This window comes from Typopeltis vanoorti, chromosome 13 (assembly GCF_054136105.1).
Source record: "Typopeltis vanoorti isolate ZY-2024b chromosome 13, IOZ_Tvanoo_1.0, whole genome shotgun sequence".
Lineage (NCBI taxonomy): Eukaryota > Metazoa > Arthropoda > Arachnida > Uropygi > Thelyphonidae > Typopeltis > Typopeltis vanoorti.
The window spans coordinates 70,351,334-70,373,722 of NC_143561.1; the positions used below are offsets into that span (position 1 = coordinate 70,351,334).

The window sequence follows — 22,389 nt, forward strand, 5'->3', positions numbered from 1 at the left end:
AATGATGGCAGTAAGTTAAGTTGAAGCATCATCTATGGGAAAAAACATATAGAAAAGGCATAAGTAGAAACAGAATGAGAAAAAAATGATTGGAACAAGGATAGTCTGAGAACCTTAACTTTAGATATAAGTAGGAATACTCAAGAAATTAAATTTAGATTAGAGACTAAGCTCAGAATTGGATTTAAGAGGATCCTGAGCCTGTGAGGCTATGCCTAGTAATTGGGTATCTCCCCACATTTTGTAAAATACCAAACTAGCTAACCAGTTAGCATTTTTTTAGGTCAGCTATCACAATAATTAGTCTGTTTGGCTGACTGTTATACTTTTTTTTTGACTACTGTTTAGCAAACTATCAAGAAAATATTGCTTTCACATTTTCAATTTAATGGATGTAATTAAGGTAAAAATGAAATAAAAATGAAACTGTTTTATATATAATAATGATTTTTTTAAATATATAAAATAAAAAAAAAAGCATTTTTAAAGCATTTGTGTAACTTACCTTTATTAGGTACCTTTCTTGTGAAGGCATTGAAGAATGCAGTGATGGTCTCCAAGAGATTACAGCTCAGACTATCATTGACAGGGCCCTGAATGTAAGTCATAAGCAAACCTGCACATTGATAATAATTAAAGTAATTCCTCAATTATCCAACCACAGTGGGAAGGCAATTTTCCAGTCAGCTAATTGAAGGGTTGGACAACTGAAGGTACAATTACATGGTTACCCAGAAGTCATTTGACTTACTAACCCATGCAAGGGTCAATTAATTGTAGGTTGGATAATTGAAGATCACTGTATAAACGTTTTATCCTACTTTTGAAAAATTAATGGCTATTTAAGTCATTACACATACACCTGATTTAATTTATTTATCATTTCTTATTATTATCATGATCACAAGATATTTCCATGGAATCAAGAGCCTTATTGCAGTAGGTCTGTTTTTAAGACACGGTAGTCCTCAAAGTTTATCTTAAAATCATTTCTTGTTTTCATCACCACCCTTTTGTGAAGTGAGTTGCACATAACCGGGACTCAACAAATATGAATAGATTTTGGTAGCTGATGAGTGGTTGCAGAATGAACAAAATAAAATATTTTTTATTTAATAAAAATAAAGAAACTAATAACATCTCCAACCACACTGCTACACTATTAGTCATTTTGTGGAACTCCTGTTGACTTATTGGGACGCCATTAAAATACTGGGTGATATTGAGTGAGTAAATATTTTGCATGGCAAGTAGGGATTTTGATAATTTGTTCATCTCTGCACATACCCACTACTCTCCATTCAGAAAACTCCTATTTCGTAGTGCAACTTTTGGGAGATAGCTCCTTTGTAAAATTTTCTCATCCCCTTAAAACCCAGATGAACCAATATACAGTGGTCCACATATGGTGTGATTGAAGAGTGCAACATTCCACTGATTTTATTAACCTCCCATGCAAGAATCTGTGAATGCTCTATCACAGCAGTGCTATGGGTGAGCAAGTGGTCAGGGAGAAAGAAATAATCTATTGATGTGTTTTTTGAACAGCTTGAGGAAAATAGTATAGGGAAGGATTTTTCAAAGAACAGATGTACATAGAATATAACTTCAAATTCTATATATATAGAATATAGAATTTGAAGTTGTTTTGATACATTTGAGAAGCTGAACTATATATGGATATTGACTAGCAGCTGATCTGTTTTTAAAGGTTTAGAGAAAAGTTGAGGAAATGGTGATGGCCAGTTTGGTAGAGTACTGGCCATGAAATAATATTTTAAAATAATGGTTTCACATGTAGAGGAAACTAGAAATTGTTAAATACACCTGTATATTTTGTTCAGTTTAATGAGATTATTATTCAGGGAGAAAGCAGAAGAATTGACTGCAACATTTAAAATATGAACTCACAGGTCTTCACACGATTCATTTGTTGAATCGTGTGAAGACCTGTGCCACTTTCTAAATCAAACAGACTTTATGCCTATCTCTAGTAAAGGAAACCAGAAATAGTTAAATACTCCTATATGTTTTGCTCACTGTAACAAGATTATTATTTACAGAGAAAGTAGAAAAATTGGCTGCAACATTTAAAATATGAACACAAGAATGAGTCATATAGCATGTGTGTACTTCTACATGTCTCGGTCACAGCTAAGCTAGTAGGAGGAAACATGATTAAAGTTCCAAGGAAACAGGTATACTTATGTAATTAAATAGTGAAAATAATAAAAAAATTATAAACAATTAATGGCAATTACTTCACAAAACTTACAGATAGGCATAAAGTCTGTTTAATTAAGGTGGTGGCATAAGTCTTTGCATGATTCAACAAATATACACATGCTATAGGACTCATTCTTGTGTTTTTATTTTAAATGTTTTAGCTAATTCTTCTGCTTTCTCCTTGAGTGATGCTTATGTTATATTGAGCAAAATATATAGGAGTATTTAATAAATTCTAGTTCCCTTTACATGTGTGAAACAGTTTAAAATATTATTATGTCTACCACACGTTTCCATTAAACAACTGGTAACTGCCTATAAATTTAAGATGCCAAGGAATTATATTCTTGGCTTCATCCTTTATCCAAGTGTAAGCAAACAAAGTTTGTATGTGAGGTCGCTTCACGACTGTGCTACTTGTATATAGAGGCTAATGACTTCACATTGCCTTAGTATCCCATAATGCAATGTAATGCACATATCCTTGGACATGTATAATGCTATGCATTATGGGAAGGGTCACTACCCAGACCAGTTTCGGCCTTTATTGAGGTATCATCAGTGGGAGCCAGACCCAGAACCTCTGATACCAAGGTTGGTAACTGCCCATGAAAATCCCTATAGAAAAGACATAAATGCAGGAACAGAGCATCTGTGATAAAGGGGAGGGAGAAGGGTTCTGGATGGCATCAAGCATTCTCTTAAGGGATTTTTTGCAGCACCACCCCAAATTTATGAAACAATGTTCTAGATTTTGGAATAAGAGAATGCCAAATTATTTGAAGACCAAGAAGGCTTTGGATTTGATGTGTTTGTGCAAATAAAGTCTAGAGATGTATTTCAGTGCAAAAAGAAAAATCTAGTCATCTGAGCTCATCCAACAAGGCTATGCTTCTGCAGTCATTCATTCATTCTCTTAGTGGCTATAATAACAGAAGTTGGCTATAGTGCAATTCTTCTCTCATATTCAGTTCTTCCCCCCCCCCCCACACACACATCATTGCTCATTGTCATCCTAGCTTGAGCTTTGTAATCCTCATACAGTTATTCTCCACTTTTTTATGCCTCTGTCATAACTTAATTGAAATTCCTGTTTGATCCCCTTAGTCATTTTTTCCGTTCTAAATTTATTTATGCTTCTGAATTTAGGTATACAGTTTTACACTACTGTTATCAAATGTTTTTCATCCGACCTTCCAGTACTATTGATCTCATTTCATGCATAGTATAGCTAATAATTGGCTTTTGACTATCATAAATAACCTACCTTGGAATTGCATATTAATTCCTCACTTCTTGAAACATCTACTTCCCTTCTCAACTATGTTAAGCTCTTATGATCATTCTCTTCATTATAAATGAGGTGGTACCTCATTCTGAAGATCCTCTGATGCTATGACCAAATCCAAAATTCTTGATCATTATGCTGCTGCCACTGTCACCCATCACCTTTAAGAGGTGTTTATGGTGTTTGGGATGATACTTTAAACCCTCTCAAAAATTCCTTAATTTTGTTTAGAGGAGAGCTGTTGGATCAGTAAGTCTCCATTTGTATACTCTTTAGTCCTCTATTGCACACTCATTTCTATATGTGCTTTTTCCATAACTGCTTCCATATGGATATATATATATATTTTAAAACTGAATTGAAATCTGGTTTATCATCATATATATTCATATTTTAAATTTGCTAAACTAGCTTTTCTTTGTCTGCATCAATTTCTTCTGCTTTTTAACTCTTTGATATAGCCTTCTTCCTTGGTTACCTTAATTTTTGTGAAATTTGCAGCTGGTAAATCAAATATTAGTTCAATGTTCTGAACTTCAACATGGACCAGTATATGCTATAAGATCTACAACATTGTGAGTGTTGTTAAAACAAATACTGCAATAATATCTGTTGCTGTGCAGTAGTGCAATATTGTATTAGCTCAAGATCGAATTCATTGTACAATATATCAGTGCATGATAATTGAATGTTTTGTTAATGTTGGCACATAAGGTTAATTGAGTAGCCATAACAATTGCAGCCTACTATAAATAGGCATAAAATATATGATTTGCAGATCATTTCTGTACTTGTTATTTATGTTGTCTGTTTGGCTGACTAAATGATAAAAATCCTTGATAAATGCAATGTGCTCTTATCTACATATTCTTGTGATATTTTTTATGAAAGTAACATACAATACTAAAATTGATTGTTGTGTTGCATTTTTATATACATATGTGTATATGTATATTATTATTTTTTTTTTTTTTCAGCTTGACTTATGTGATACTGGTGTAAAGTTTCTGCCTAATGAAATCTTTAAAGGAAAAACAGAATATGTAAGTAAATATATTCAAAGCATTTACTTATTTTTAATTTGAATAGGTTATTCTTAGAAATTAAGTAATCATAAAAATTTGTGAGCAGTAATATAATCCTTGGAAATGCTATAAGCTTATGTATGCAAAGTAAGTAGTATACACTCAAGTAAGGCCATGGAAAATGATCATACTGGATATCCAGTACCATTTCATTGATTGTTTTCTTTAATATAGATGGCTATTTTCAGCATGAGATTTCAAATAGAAAAATGAGTTTGATTGAAAAGGAAACTTAAATGTTTTAAAGTGTTTTTAAATACTGCAGATTCTATTTTATTTAAGGAAAATATTGTGGCACACAATTTTGCTTCCTATAATTATTATTAATATATGACCTCCGTGGAGTTAGACTCATCGCGGGAGGTACACTCTATCACACACAAAGCTCATTCAAACATGTCTTAAACTGATTCAATGTGTCCACATTCACAACACACTCAGCAATGTATTCCACTCACCAACCACTTTCTATGCAAAGAACCTTTTCTTCACTCCTCTGCTCATTTCTTCCTTATACAGTTTCCAGCAATGGCCTCTTGTTCTACTCCTCCTCCTCTTCCATTCTTTGAAAGATATAATGCATTTAATCTATAATGCCAGCTGATCAGTCTCTAAAACAACTTTTGAAACAGTTATACAAAATGCACTGATTCTCTTATTGAGCTTAATAGAATTGCATTGTGAGTCAGTATAGCCCTGTTTGCCAGCGCTTTGTCATTAGCCCGCACGTACTATGATCGCATTACTGTTATCAATATTTATGACAAATTTTCTTTTTTTGTGAAGTGTGTTAAGGAAGAGGAGAAAATTATTGGTTCTTATTAACCATGTTGCAGATTATGAAATAATCATTGCCATCAATTAGAAGGTTTAATATTGACCTAAAATAGGAATGCTACTTCAGTTTCTCCATTAAAAAAGTTGGCAGTGAGTAGAAATAGTGGGAAGCTCATTGAACTAGATATTTTGTCTGATTAGATGTGATATCTTTATTTACCAATGCACCAGTGAAAGACACTCTTAGCCACAATGAAAATCTATTTGTGATAGGGGCCATTGTCTTCATTCTTTATGTGGAAGGCCAGATATATGCAATGTAAAGCATATACAGTCTAGCAATAGCTTGCTTTTGTCTCCTCCCATTGCCAACTTATTTATGGAGAAATCTGAAAATGAACTCCTATCTTAGGCCAGTCATAAACTTTCAGTTAGTGATGCTACATCACATGAAAACATGGTGAACAAGAACTGCATAATTTTCTATCAGTTGCCAAAAGAGCAAATTTATCTTTGATATTATGAATAAAAAATTAGTTTTATAGAAATCTCATTTCTATAAAATGAGATTTTTTGTTAATTATTTTTGTTAATATAATTAACGAAAACAAGAAAGTTGTATACTTCTAGAATCAGTCATCAGAGTCTTGATACGTACCCTCACAGAGTACATATCAAGGTGCTCAGGATGCTGTGATAGTACTGTATGATAAAGTTTACATTATTAGTAATTTCCTTTTAATAATTTCCTTCCAGATTAATCTGCTATTTGTCAGTTCTTAGGTTTTGGTCTACTAAGACATTTTTAACTGCATCAATCCATCTGGATCTAGGTCTTTTTGTGGATTTTTTTCTACTATCCTGGCATCTCCCACCTGTTTTAATGCATCTTTTATGATTAGCTTTGCCTCATACATTTTTGAATGCTAACAATTTCAAATTCCTTCCTAATATCTTCATTTTTCAGGATTCTGCTATTGATGCTATCATTCAGTTCTTTAATTTTTCTTTAAACTCTCATATTTCTGGTTTGTAATCTTTGATCAACTGTTTTATGTCTAACTCAACTTTTAGCTCTATAAATTAAAAGCAATGTGAACCCTGTCTTGTTTAATGCTAGTTTAGTATTTTGGCTAATTTCTGTCTTACTCCATTTAAATTTATTCAGTTGGCTCCCCACCAATGCCAATTTTATTATTTTGTTGTCTATTTCTTTATTTAATTTGCCAGCTTCACTGAAAATTATATCTAAATAGCTGAAATGTTTTACATCTTCTGTAGGTCTTTATTGAGAATGCAGTTGATTTTGTCTTTTTATTGAAGAAATTCATGACAAACTTGTTACTGTAATTATTCAATTTAGAGTCCTGACGACATACTGGATTTATATAGGAGTATAACATCATTTGCATAGAATTAAAAGTTAAGTTTTTTACCTCCGTTTGTGATATCAGGTTTAATGCCACTTTTGTTTATAAGGTGATCCATATAGATTCTAGGTGGGCAAACTGTGGCTTGTAAGCTGCATGTGTCTCCCAAAGCTCTGTGTGGCTCCCAAGACAATATTGGTTTTCATTGCCATTTTTCCAAAACTTTTATATTAATAATCTATATGAGTATAGTATGTACCAATATTATTGGGTTGGCAAATAAGTTTGTTCAGTTTTTCAGAGTGGAATGAAACACATTTTATTTAATATATATAATACACTAGTCAGTTATATATTGACCCTCTTTCAATGACCTCTTGCCACTGTCCACCAACTTCATTATGCCGCGTTCATAAAACTCCTGAGGTTTACTGGCAAAAAAAACTGATCCAGGTATCTTTTGACAGCCTCCTCATTAGCGAAGGCTTTCTCGTTCAGATAATTCTGCAACGATCGGAATAAGTGGTAATCGGAAGGTGCCAGGTCCGGTGAATACGGAGGATGCGGCAAAACATCCCAGCCAAGACGTAATAATTTACTCTGGGTTGTTAACGATGTGTGGGGGCTGGCATTGTCGTTGTGAAAGACAGCTCCTTTTCGATTTGCCAATTCAGGACGTTTTGTGCTAATTGCATGGGCCAGTTGTGTTAACTATGAGCAACAGACAGTTGAATCAATTGTTCTGCCTGACAGTAACACCTCGTAGCGGACAACACCTTTATAATCCCACCACACAGAGAGCATGATCCTCTTTGGGTGCAATCCCGCTTTTGAGGTTGTTTGTGGCAGTTCGCTCTTGTGCTCCCCATGATCTTTTACGTACAACGTTATTGTACACGACCCATTTTTCATCTCTCGTAATCATCTGCTTCAAAAATGGGTCATTTTCTTGGCGACGTCGCAGCGAATCACTGATGGATATGCGAGCATTCATATTGGCCTCGGTCAATTCAATGCGGAACCCAAACATTGAGTTTTGAAACATATCCCAACTTGTTCAAATGCTTTTCAACGCTTATATGGGATATGTTCAGTACTCGACGATATCCTTCACAATACTCGCATCAACCTCGGTCGGGCGACCAGCACGAGATGCATTACTGACATCGAAATCTCCAGAACGGAATTTGGCAAACCACTTTTGGCATACGTGTTCTGTTAAGGCACCATCCCCATATAAGCTACATATTTTTTTTATGGTCCTCCGCAGCTCGTTTGCCTTTTTTGAAATAAAAAAGCAAAATATGCCGGTAATGTACGTTATTTCCTTCCATTTCTAAAAATATGTTACACGCACACAACTGAAGTAGGCCGAACGAAAATTCACTGAAAGGCTATGAGAAATGTTGCCTTTCAACTGCGCAATAGCGTTGCGTGATTACACAACAATAGCGACAGGCGAAGCTGTGTAAACTTGTACTAACACATAAACCGAACGAACTTATTTGCCAACCCAATAGAATATTTTATTTTTTAAATGCTTTAAAGATAAGTAAAAAAACAGATATTTTGAAACTTTAAATTTTAGCTTTTAAATGGTACCAGTCAAAAAGGCTGTTAACGTCAATTTTATTATTGTATTTGGTTGGTAAAAAGTGTTTCGGCATTTTGATGGCCTTTGTCGCTCCTGCCAAAATTAGTTCCAAAAGTGATTATTGTGATCGCTGCATTACCCACCGCCTCCATTGCCTGGACTCTGCATCATCACTCTTCATGCAGTACACACAAGTTATGCACTTGTGGTGGTAGCAGAACATAACTAGTGTAGTGTAGATGAGTACTTTTCTGATTAATAAATTCTTAAGATTGATTTTAGTAAAAGTTATAAAACCCTTGTTTAAAATGACTGAGCAACAGAAGAGTATAAAACAGAAATTCAAACAAGAAGAAAAGAGAGAGTTTAACCAACAGTGGAGGACGATTTTGCTTTTACTGTTAAGGGTTCTGTGTCTTATCTGTCATCAGCCACTTTAAAGCCAGTAATTTAAAGTACCATCATGGATGTAATTAAAAAAGTTTGCATCTGAATCAAAATTGCGAAAAAACAAAATAAAACGTTTGAAATATAATTTAGTCACTCAACAAAATAGCCTATTTTCCCCTTTGTAAGCAAAGTGATTTTGCTACTGAAGCTAGTTTTGTTATTGCTTGGATGCCTGGATAATACAATTTGTTACATACAGATTGTATTGTCATTTAATGATCAATTAATGCTGTTTCATAGATAGTTTAAATTAAAGATGCCAAGAAATTATATTCTTGATTTAATCTTTTATCCAAATGTAAGCAAACAAAGTTTGCCTGTGAAGTTACTTCATGTGCAAACTTTGTTTGCTTACACTTGGATAAAGGATTAAACCAAAAATATAATTTCTTGGCATATTTAATTTACAGCTGGAGTAGATGTATTTATTCAGAAATGATGAAATATGAAGGTATAAAAGTGTTACAGTGGATACTGCAACTATTATATAAACTGCTTATATTATTTCATTATTATTAATTATGGCTGATAAAATTCAAGTAAGGGTGCAAAGAAAAGGAAAAAAATATCTCTTACATTATATGTTAAGATTAAAATTAAATTAAACTTACTTTGCACTACTGCTGTTGCAGTTGTTTAAAACTTCTTAGTGAAGTGAAAAGTTCTACACTAGTTAATACTATATTTCTCCATAAATGTGACAGTGTTACTGCCAGAAATGGAAAAAAATTTTAATGGTAAAGATGCATGACCAAACTGGTTAGCATGTTTCCTTAAGCCAAACCATTCAGAACACCCCCCCCCCCACTAATATGTCTAGTTTCTTGCTTTTGCACTTCCAACCTCTCACTGAACGACACTTTCTCCAAGCATCTGACTCCAAAACCATTTAAGTGCAGTCCATCAGGTATGTACATGATTTCATCACTTTCTCATTAAGTATGCCTCTTATTATCAAATCCCCATACAATGCTATCTCTTTTATCTCAGTTTCTTGCATGCATTTTTATGCTTTTTCTCATTCACTCTTTCTTTTATTCTTTGTCCTTCTGTACCATGTCAATTATTTCTCCAGTCGATCAAGCTCATGTTTTGTTCCTGTGAAGGAGCCCACATAAGCGTGCAATTTCTTTCCACATTGGCATCTCGTCATCCACATTAGTACTGTCAACCACTTCCTTCAGATCCCTAATATCTCTAGTTCTAATACTCTTTCATATTTCGTGCACTATCATTCACTGCTTCCGCTACATTCTCCATAGCAGTTTGACAATCCTGCCTTATATCCATAATATCAATCACTTCATTCTTTCCCTCCCGACATGATTCGCATTTCTTTTACTCACGAAATATTTCCAACAAATATTCTTTCCATTCTTGCTCTCATATCACAAGTCGTTCACTCTCAGCAACGAAAATATTAAACACACACTACATCTCACTAAATCCTGCATGTTGATATCAGTCAACATTGATGGCTTGGTCGCCATTTTCCTCATACATGTCAGAGCCATAATGAAGACATTTTTGAAAGAATATTGCATAATAATACTTGACTAAATGACACCACTTAGCAACACATACTGTTCCAGAGGACAGAGGCAGATGGAATAAAAGAGTAAGAAGAGAAACAGGTTCAGTGTGTTTGCAGTTGCACTGAAATGGGATGCTGGGTAGTAGCTTCTATTTTAACAGGTTCAACAGATAGTGGAGGAATGGAATAATGTCAGAGTTAGTGGAGCAGTGACCATGGACGTACCTGCAGTTGACAGTGTTGAAATGTGTGTGTATGAGATAGAGGTTGAGGTGAGTCTGTAACAGAGAAATTATTTGTGAGCCAAATTATTCTCCTCTGGATAGCATCAAGAATTTTTAAGGGGGTGGGTTAGGTGTGCCATTTAGTTGTGAGCATTATATTCTAAGGATGGGTGAATTTTGAATTTGTATAGAGTTAGTAGCTGGATAGGTGTAAAATAACATTTTGAGTGGAAGAGAATGCATAGTTTTTTTGGATATGAGGAAGATACTGATGTGATGTGTTTATGTCAGGAGAGGATAGAAATGTAAATCTTAGTCTAAGCAGAGAGAGCTGAACTTATCTAGTGATTTGTGTATTACTAAGAGTAAAGATAGGTGAGTTGGAACAGAAAAGGCAAGACTGCATTTTGGTGGTATTGAAGGTGGCCTGATTTTCCTTGTTCCATTGGTCTGCAGATTAATGTTTAAGATGCTGGTTGAAGATGATCTTGAAGCTTGGGATGTCTGAGCATTGCATGATTTGTGAAATGAGTAGGATGAATGGAGAATACTATTATCAGCAAAGTTGTAAGATTTGTTGTGATTGAGAGATGGTCATTTACATACAGGAAAAAGAAGGTAGGAGATAGAACAAAGCCCTTAGTCACTCCTGCGTTGGTGGTGAAGCTCGAAGAGACGGAGCAATCCACCAAGATATGCAATAAATGACTAGAGGAAAAGCTGGCTACTCAGTTATTACAGAGTAGTAGTTAAGGTATTGGAGAAATTGGTGAAAGAGAATTTAGGATGGAGTAGATAGGAATATGGTACTCTATAAGAAATAACATGGTTTTGTAAAGGGTAGGTCTCGTCTTAGTAATTTGCTTATTTTTTATAATGTGACAATGGAGTTTGATAAGGAAATAGCTACTCAGTGATATTGCTAGACTTTATAAAGGCATTTGACAGAATTCCACATAGAACTATTGTATAAATTGGAATAAATGGGAATAGATATGAATTTGGTGATTTCAGTTACACAGTGGCTGATAGACAAATAGTAGAGTGATTAATGGAGTTAAGAAGAAGGCAGGTGACCATTGGTGTACCATAGGGCTCAGCACTTGGTCCTCTGTTGGTTTAATATGTACATCATAAATTAAAGATGGCAAGAAATTATATTCTTGGTTTAATCCTTTATCCAAGTGTAAGCAAAGTTTACATCTGAATTATTTTCAGGACAGAACAACTCGGATACATAGAAGCTTATGACTTCACATCACATGCCTCTTTGGGCGCAAACTTTGTTTGCTTACACTTGGATAAAGGATTAAACTGAGAATATTTCTTGACATTAGTAATTTATAGTATAAACAAGTGGAAAAATTTCCAACTATAATATATGCATCAATGATATAGGAAATGATTTGACAGGAAATCTTCAATTGTTTTTTGATGATGCAAAACTGGGAAAAGCAATAGTAAATAAAGGTCATGCAGAAATCTTGCGGGAAGACTTATATGGGCTGCCAGTTTAATGTGACCAAGTGTAAGGTGAGACACTTTGGGAAAAAGAGATCACAAGTTGTGTACTATATTGATGGAACTGAACTGCAGGAAAATGATGAGACCAGAGACTTTGTGGTGATTGTAGACAGGGAGTTGAAGTCCACAGGGCATAATACGAGGGTGGTCTGAAAAGTTCTCGGCCTCGACCATAGATGGCAATACTATCAGCACAATTTTTTCTTCGAAGTTGGTACATCTGTCATAAGCATCCATGTGAAATTGCAAGTCATTCTGTCAAGTAGTTTGTTTTATACAACTGTCTGAATCAAAAGTGTTGATTGAAATGGATAAAATTGAGTATTGTGTGGTTATAAAATTCTTTGTAAAAGATGGTTTAATGCCAAAAAAAATTCATTTGAAGTTCATAAAAGTTTATGGGCACTCTTCTCCTTCATTTTCAACAATTAAAAAATGGGCTGCTGAGCTTAAACGTGGCCGTACCAGCCTTGAAGTGGATCCATGTGAAGGACGTCCAAAAAGTGTACAACATCAGAAATCATTGATCAAGTGCACGATGTGGTATTGGATGACTGGCGTGTCAAAGTGCGTGAAATTGCTGAGACTATAGGCATTTTAAAGAATGTGTAAGATATATTTTGCATGAAGAATTACATATGAAAAAGCTTCGTGCAAGATGGGTGCTTTTCTTGCTCACAGCAGGTGCAATGCTTGGAGCATTTCAACAAGAATAAAACTGATTTTGTGCGTTGATTTATTACTATGGATGAGACTTGGATTCACCATTACATACCAGAATCCAAACAACAGTGGACAGAAGCCAGTTGTTCAGCGTATTAGATCCTGAATGAAGGAATCTTGCAAAGAAATCATTCAAGGTCTAACATACTAAACTACACAGACAAAGAGAAATACCTGCACATCGGCTGAAATTAAAGTGAAACGTCTTCACATATGTATAAAATTGCATTAATTTTTATGTACCATCTACTTTAATCTATTGTGATCATACCAAGATCAAATTAGAGAATGTCTTAAAAGAGGAATTTGTTAATATTATTTATGCCTCACTTTAGTTGTATAGAATGATTGTGAGTGACCAGGTAGATATTAAGTAACAATTCATAGAAGGTATACAACTGCACGTGTCCAGCGTAACGCCAGAGGCAGGAGCTTATGCGGAAGGTACGTCAACACGAATTCCATGAATGCAAGAGTATAACAACAAAGGGGAGAGCAAGGGATGAGGGGAGAAAAGATATAGGTCGTGTGCAAAGGGGACTCCGAAAAAGGGGGCAGCTCGAAAGAATATAAGGGAATGAGCGTCGCATCGGCTCTCTCTTGTCTTATTGTTTTCTTGGTTCCTGGTTCGGAAGTTAGCCGGTGGTTTGAGTAAGGGGGAATGAAGTGTCAGTTCTACGATGTTGGATGGCGAGCTTTCCTGAGAATGGGGTAGGAATCCATGCAGAGCTGAAGGTGAAATTTCCAGTCCTAGCAGAATCGAGCCCTCGCTGAAAAGTCCCATCCAGAGGAATAGAGATGTTTCCTGAGATGCAAAGAATAGAGTCCGTGTTCGGCAGTAATTATGAAGATAGTGTAGCCTCTACACTGGCGTAAGGACAGCCAATAGACAAGGGGTAACCAGACGTACACGTGGTGTTGAAAGAAGTCAGAAAAAGTTCGGTAAAGTAGAATTACTCTATTTTGTGTTTAGAATTCCTTAGAAGAGAGAAAATTATTTGTGAATGTAAATTATGAACATTATTCTAAAGGACTTTATGGACAGACTCTAATTAGATAGTCAGTTAGCCTCCTTTTGAGAAAAAGAAGAATTGTTTGGAAGAGAGATCTTTTATGTTGTATGTGACTGATCTAACATAACGAAACTGAGATTGTAGATTTATAGTAACTGAATAACAGTAGAATGTTTTATATAATCTTATGAATTGCTTGCAGAAAGGACTTTTGGTTTAACACCATATCATTTGCTATCTATCCCAATTATCAGTTACTGTTTTTTACATGATTTATAACCTTTGATTTAAACTTAAAGTTTGTTGATCTTTAACTTGAGTTCCCTTATTTAGTATTGAATTGCATGAAATTCTTTAGTGTATTTTGCTTTGATATTCCAATAAACATGATTTATTTGCCTAAACCTGATTACGATTCTGAATTACCACTTATAAAAATAGAACCTCTTTTGGCAGGAAGGAATTAGAAAGTGTATATAATCATTGATTTAGGTTACAACTGCAGTCTGAATCTATACAGCCATATTAAACTAAACATTGTGTTAGAGCCCTTCAGAATCTAGTATTGTCTCCCTGAGTAAGGATCTTTTCTGCTATAGGATACTGGCTGTCGCAGCATAATATAAATTTGCCAGTATCCAAAGAGGAAACAATCCTAGATGTGAGTATATTAGGCCCGATATCTGATGAAGTAAAATAGCGATTGAAAGATAGAAAGGGAAGATATAAATAACAAAAACAACGACATAACAGCGCCAAAGAAGACAGTCAGTTCCATCAGCAGGATAGGTCATGGCATTGGTATTTTGGGATGTGCTAAAGACTTTTTGTTTGTTAATTATCTTGAAAAGGGTTAAACAATAACCAAGGAATATTATTCCAATCTTTTAACCAGACTAGATGAAAAAATTCATGAGAAAAGACCTGGTTTGCAAAGAAAAAAAAAATCATCTTTCATCAGAACAATGCGCCTGCCCACGAAAGTGTTTTGGCAATAGGAAAATTAAGGGATCTGCACTATGAATTGTTGGAACATCCATCCTATTCTCCAGATTTGGCTCCCTCTGACTTCTATTTCTTCCCATTAAACAACAGTCAGTTCCATCAGCAGGATAGGTCATGGCATTGGTATTTTGGGATGTGCTAAAGACTTTTTGTTTGTTAATTATCTTGAAAAGGGTTAAACAATAACCAAGGAATATTATTCCAATCTTTTAACCAGACTAGATGAAAAAATTCATGAGAAAAGACCTGGTTTGCAAAGAAAAAAAAAATCATCTTTCATCAGAACAATGCGCCTGCCCACGAAAGTGTTTTGGCAATAGGAAAATTAAGGGATCTGCACTATGAATTGTTGGAACATCCATCCTATTCTCCAGATTTGGCTCCCTCTGACTTCTATTTCTTCCCAAAACTAAAACACTTCCTCACTGGTCAGCGTTTTTCTTGAAATCAAGAGGTGATTGTAGCTATAGAAGGGTATTTTGCAGATTATACTGAGAACAACTACAGGGACAGGATAATGGCACTGGAGCATCACTGGAATAAATGTATTAGTCAAAACAGGGAGATTATGTTGAAAAATAAAAATAATTTTGAAATGAAGTATTAGCTTTTGTCAGCCTTTGCATTATATCCCTGTCAGTTTTTTTTATTTATTTTTTTATTTTTTTATATGTTGGGCCCTTTAGTACCTTAGTACATATAGTACTTTAGTACCATATATGGGTAGTCAGTTGGGAAAGGAGAAACTTGTTGGCATTCAATTTTAAAAGCCTGTATATATATATTGTAGGCTGAGAACTTTTCAGACCACCCTCATATTGCAAAGGTAGCCAAAACAGCATATTGGATTACGTAGTTGTTGAAGAACACTGACAAGCACAAATAGAGAAGTCATTGTTTCTCTATTTTACTTATCCTCTTCTTGCCTCATCAAAGCTTGAAATCCATTTCTTTCAGACAGCTCTGTCCTGAGCCACCAGTTTGGCTTCTCTGCAGCTGTTTTGGCCGCCCAGTCTTCTTTCCTTTTTCTGTCATTCTCTGCTAAGCTAATTTAGGCCTTCCACTTTTCCATTTTCCTTCTGGGATCCATGTCAAAGCCACTTTACAAATCTCTCTCTCTCTCTCTCTCTCTCTCTCTCTCTCTCTCTCTCTCTGCTGTCCATTCTCAGTATTTGTCAAATCCATTTTCATCTCTATATTTTTATTTCATCGGCAATGCTTTTTTGCTGGTCAGTTTGTATAAGTCATCATTTGTTATATTTTGGGACCAAAATATTTTTAATATTTTATGCAGACATTTGGTTTGAAAACTATTTGGTCAGCTTTCATGTCTCCGATCCATATAATATGGCCTTAACATTGAAGATCTTTATTTGGTTTTATTATGGTATTTTGAAAATTTTCATATATTATTTAATTTTCTGAAAGCAGTATTAGCTTTTGCCAACCTTTGCATTATATCCCTGTCAGTTTTTTTATTTTTTTCACTTTCACAGAGACTAAACGTCTATGTGAAAGTGAGGGGAGTGGGTTGGTTATGAGATGGGTCATTTATCAGTCTAATTGCTCTCCTCTGTATTGAGTCGAGCATTTTGAGGGAGCTTTTGGGAGCGCCACTCAAAATGTGAGAACAGGTATTCAATAGCTAGGTGGATTTGTATAAAGTTAACAACTGTTTAGAGGTGAAGTAACGTCTTGAGCGAAAGAGAAATCCTAGTTTTTTGGAAGCTGAGGATGCAATGATTGTGATGTGTTTATGCCAGGAGAGGCCTGATGTCATGGTAATTCCGAGAAGAGAGATTTCATCTTGTCTGGGAATTTGAGTTTTATCAAATTGAAGTTAACGAGGTTATCTGAGCCCCATTGGAGGATGTCTGGAGGTCCGAATTAAGGAAGTTTTGTTGATGTTCTGCAAGTTGAAGTGAGTTGTGTAGGGTAAGGTTTATCAAATGAAAGGGAGAAGTGCAATGTGCTGTCATCTGCAAATGGGTCGGAGGTCAACTAAAGTAGGCCATTGGTATACAGGAGGAAGAGGGTCGATGAGAGAACTGAACCTTGTGGGACCCCATTAGTTGGATGGTAAGAGGATAGGGAGCTGTGTACCATCACACATAGTGTGTGTGTGTCCAGACAGAAAGCTGGCAATTCATCTGGAGAAGTCCTGAGACAGTCCAAATGATGGGAGTTTGCTTAGTAAGCCTTTGTGCCAGACCCTTTCAAAGGCTTTAGAGATATCAAGGGCAAACCATTTGGGATTCACCAAATTTCTCCATGGCATTTGTCCAGAGATGGGTGAAATATGAAAGCAGATCACCTGTTGATCGGCAGCAATGGAATCTGTACTGGTGGTTGCTTAATAGCTGGGTACCTTCAAGGTAGAGTAGGAGTTGAGCATTGATGGTTTCTCTATCACTTGACTCAGGTGAGTGAATGAGATAGGGCAGTAGTTAGATGGCAGCAATTTGTCACCTTTTTTAGGAATGGGTTCAATATAGGCCAATTTCCAAGCTTTGGGATATAGACACACACACACACACACACACACACACCAGTGTGAGTAAGAGAGTATGTACAGACGGCATAGGATAGGAGTCAGTTCTGCTGCACAGACCGTCAGGACAATTGGAGGAATGCCATCAGTGCCAGGAGCCTTTTTTGTGTCTAATTTAGACAACAGGTTTGCGATTTCTTTTTGGCAAAAGGATACAGGGGACGTTGTACGTTGGGCTGTTGGAATGACTTCGAGACATATTGGAGACAAAGTGTGAAGCCAGGAGATTAGCTTCTTCTGCGGGTGATGTTGCAGTTGAGCCATCTGGGTATGATAGGGGATGGGAATAGTATAGGGCAAAAGTTATGACCAATTGCTTTGGCAAGAGACCAGAAAGTATGGACAGGCTGCAAATTTCCTGCTTTTTTGCCTGTTCGAATTCTGTTTTGGAAGCATTGATAATTTTTTTGCATCTGTTTTGGGCTTCAGTATAGGCATTGAAGGAGGATAGAGTTTTATCTTCGGTATCTACATTTGCTTCTAAATATGTAAAATTCTTAACTTTTCCCGTAGCATGCTAATTGATTTTAATCTCTTTGTGGCATTTGCTGTTTAATTTAAGCACTTTTAGTCATATTTATTTTAAGACCAACCATTTCAGCTGTTTTGTACAAATCTTCTTATTTTGTTTGTATATCATTGTATGTATTTTGATTATATCAAGACTATGTCATCAGCATAACTGTGATATAGGATTTGATTTAATTCCTCTTCTTGCACCTGTAACTTTTCTGATAATCAGTGACTAGATTAAACAATATCCCAGACATTACATCTCACATCAGATCTTATCTCAAAGCATTCGAATGTTGTTTGCTGTGTAATAGCACAGCTTTTACTTCCCTTATACATTTCTTTGATTGTTCTCACATATTTGTTGGGAATTTCATAACTTTTAATAATTGACCATGATGTTTCTCTGTTCAAATGCTTTAGCAAAATCGATAAAATTTAGGTATAATGAGCGTCTAAATTCAATTCTTTGTTTAATCATGTTCCTTAAAGTAAAAATATGATGCATAGTACTCTTACCTGTTTTAAAACAAATGTTCATGCCTTAATATCTGCTCTACGTCATTTTAAATCCTATTTATCAATATTCTACAGAAAATTTTTGCAGGTACTGAGAGTAGGCTAATTCCCCTCCATATCTCACATCTAGTGAAATCTCCTTTCGTAGGGGATTATTATTATCATTGCTTCTTTCCACTGTTTAGGTATCTTTTAAGCATTTTTGTTGCCCGAAGTCTTTCCACTTTTCATTTTCTCTATTACATTCATTATTTCATTTTTAGTTATAGGTTCTGATGTTCTGTTTAAATTTATACCTGCAGGAAGTTCTCCCATTATTAACCTTATAATCATGTAATTTATATTGTTATCTACATTTAGAATTTTATCCACGTGTTCTTTCTATCTTCTAACAATGTTATCCTCTTCAGTTAGCAGCAAACCATCTTTATCTTTTATAGCATTTACTTGTCTGGTGGTAAGGCATATACATTGACCATTCATAGCTGTATTTTTTAAGAAATTACAATGCAGACTACTATATTAACTAACATAAATTTAATTAATACTTCCTATATTTCGAAAAGTCAAATTGCCATCATCAGGGAATAAAAAATATGAGATGTGTGTGTGTGTGTGTGTGTGTGTGTGTGTGTGTGTGTGTGTGTGCAGGCACTACACTAAGTAATGAAGATGAAGCAACTGAGAGTAGACCTAAATAGTGATCTCTGCTTTCTTCCCCACCCCCCACAGCTAATTTCCTCACAGAAACATTTGAAGATAAAGCTCTAAACTCTGACCCAAATAGACCCACTGTTTGGTTATGCTTTGTTGATGTTTTCTCTATTTGGCCACATGGCCTGGATGCTCTCAACATATTTTTTACATATCTAAACAATCAACATCCCAGGTTCCAGTTCACATTAGAAAAGAAAATGACCTTTCCAGTCAACAGTCAACCCTTCCCAGATACTTTAATTACACACCAGCCTGATGAATCCCTGGCATTTTCTGTTTACAAAAAAACCACCCACCCACACACACACACACATACACACACACCAGCAGATACAGTCACTCCTCTCCCTCCCAACAATACGGAATTATTAAAACTTTATATAACAGGACTAAATTAATTAGTTTAGCGATCACTATTTAGGACGTTACGCCTATTCTCAGTTGACATGCTTCATCTTTGTTACTTAGCATAATGCCTGCATGCATGTTTCTTATGTTTTTATTTCTTGATGATGGCAATTTGACTTCATTGAAATATGGGAAGTATTAATTCAATTTATTTTAGTTGATATAGTAGTCTACATTATAATTTTCTTATAATGAAAGGATGCAAACAGAGCAATATGCTTGCTCTGTTTGCATCCTTTGTACTTTTTATGCCAAACTGTCCACATGATTCCTTATATCCTCTCTTGCAGATCTTTTAAGTAACTTGTCTTTCTCTCTATAATTGCTGAAATGAATTTCTTTATCTCTCTGGCATTTATTATTTTCAAACATCATTTTAACTTTGTGCCTTTCTTGTATGAGTCTTCAGGTCTTGTCTGATAACCAAATGTTGTTCTTTTTCCCCTTCTGAGCACCCAAACAGTCTCTTGCAACCTCATTATGTATCATTTCAAAATTTTTCCATCATATTTCAGTCATGTCTTATGGGCTAAAGCTTTAATAATTCTGCTACATCTGGACTCCTGTGCACAGATCTGAACACCCAGATTCCATGGGGATATAGAAGTGGTCGAGAGGATCCAGAGGCAAGCGACAAAAATTGTAGAAGTGCTATGGACCATTTTCTATGAGAATGAATTGATGGTCTGTGGGCTTCACAAACTAGCTGATAGGTGAAAAACAGGAGACATGATAGAATCATAAGTTATTATAAAGGTTTTATAGGATTGTCACTGAAGACTTTTTCAGTACATGTCAGGAAGGGAGAGAACAAAAGCTCACCACTGGAAATTGTGGAAGAGTGTAGTTAGCAAGGTTGTCAGGACTAAATTTTTTTTTGCTTTGTGGATGATGAATGCGTTGCTAGAGGTGATTGTGAATTCTTAATCAGTGAAGGAGAGGTATGATAGATGTTGTGTGAATAATGGATCACCCGAAATGAGTCTTCTGGCCCCATGGAGATACCATTCTAGTAATAATAAAAATCTAATCCACTCTGATTTTTCATTCTCCCATAATCTAATCCACTCTGATTATTAGAGGTCTGAGGTTCTTGAAAAAGTATTATGTATTGAGTTCTGGAGTGGGGCTCCTAAAATATTATTTATCTCTTAGAAAATTTGGTAACTTAATGTGCTATGGATCTCAATCTTTTTTAGATGGGAATATCATTAAAAAAAAAAAAAATGCAGAAACATCTGAGAATTTTTGATCTTGTGTCCTTATTAGATGCTGGGATAATAGATGAATGTAGCCATTTCAGATTTAGCTAACCAATTTATATTCTCTAGATGAAACTGCATAGTTTTGTTAGGATGGTACAGTGTAATGAGATAACATGCTAACTTTTAGTGTCACCCAGTTACACAACTTGGTATCCAACTGTATTTATGACTGGAATATCACTGGAAAAGAGAACTATTAACAGAATTATGGAAATACCATTATGATATAACCAGTGTTACTGATACTAAGAAGACTACAATATGCAAGACCTTTCTTAATAACAAATATAAGATAATTTATTTAGAGAGTGGTATTCAGGGAAGGGAAGGAGTAGCTAATATATTCTAACTAAACTTGAAGATGAACTTCTGGAATTAAACTGGATTTTGCAAGTGAAATGGTCAGAATAGATAACTGGATAGCAATTTATTTGTCTCTGGTCCCACAGAAAGTCACAAAAAAGTAGAGGAATTTTCTGAATCATTAGAAAGATTTGCTGAAATAAAATGAAGATAGCATACTGCCTGGAAGCTACTATTGTTTCAAGGTAGTTTTGAATAATGTAAAAATATCATATTATATTCACAAAATAAAAAAGCTGTTTCACTTAATTTATACAAATTAACACAAAGATGTTATAGAGAGGATGAAATGCGAGATAAAAGCAAAATGCAGATAGTTCCATCGTAAATTTTATTAAGTAAGAATTCTTTATGAGCTTTCATAAAGCTTGGTCAGTATAGATGACGCCCTTTAGTTGGAAAGACTTGGGTGTAAATCTCATATAGGCAGCAAAGAACTTTTATCGGGGCTTTTCAACTGAAGATGAGTTAAACAGTCTCATATGGAGGCATTAGGATTTTTCATTTTGCAAGGCAGACACACTAGCCAGAAGAACATGTGCAATTTACAGCCATGGCAGACAATGCATATGTCTGCACATCTATTTATTGGCTTCCGGTAGACTGAGAAATTGTGTTCTGTTTGGATATAAGTGTGTCCAGAAACAATAAAGACCTGGTTGCTTCTAATTTGAATGAATTTAATTAAAGGATGAAAGTTGTTGAGGTACGTGATGAAATCTTCTAATTGGGTAATAGAGCTAGGCCAGGTGATAAACATATCATTAACAAACAGTATCTCCTTCAATTTTAAGTTGTGTTGTTTGATACTGAAAGACATTTTTTTTCTCCCAGAATAGATTCAAATCCCAAGATATTTCTCTTGGGATTTGAAAAATGTGCTGTTGATGCAATGTTTAAAGATATCCACTGTGTCTGGTGGGAAGAGATCTTGTAATAGGCGGAAAGTTTTTGTTCTTGGTGTTTATGAACAGATTTACTATGTCCAGGCTTGCAAGTATATCAGTAAGATTTATTGTAATGTCTTTGATGCTTTTTTTTTTTTTTTGAAGTTTGTTGTATTCTTTGTAAAAGAGAATGTTTGGCCATTGTGAAGACTTAGCAGGTTTGCTAGATGTTTGGATAGCAACGAAGTTGGAGAGTATTTTGCATCCATAAAAGATCTCAGTGGTAAATCCTGAGTATGCACCTTAGGGACTCTATATATTCTTGGAACTGAAGGATGTATTGATTCAAAATG

At 35.1% G+C, this 22,389-nt stretch overlaps 1 protein-coding gene across 2 annotated transcripts in view; it reads left to right on the forward strand.

Moving 5' to 3' along the window:
* The window catches only part of LOC150100273 (tudor domain-containing protein 3-like), a 200,131-nt gene that overhangs the window by 37,196 nt on the left and 140,546 nt on the right, over positions 1-22,389 (forward strand). For both annotated transcript variants that reach the window (XM_090402783.1, XM_090402784.1), the window contains exons 2-3: positions 515-599; positions 4,492-4,557. In XM_090402783.1, the coding sequence (XP_090258909.1) occupies positions 515-599; positions 4,492-4,557 (151 nt within the window). The remainder of the gene's footprint in view (positions 1-514; positions 600-4,491; positions 4,558-22,389) is intronic.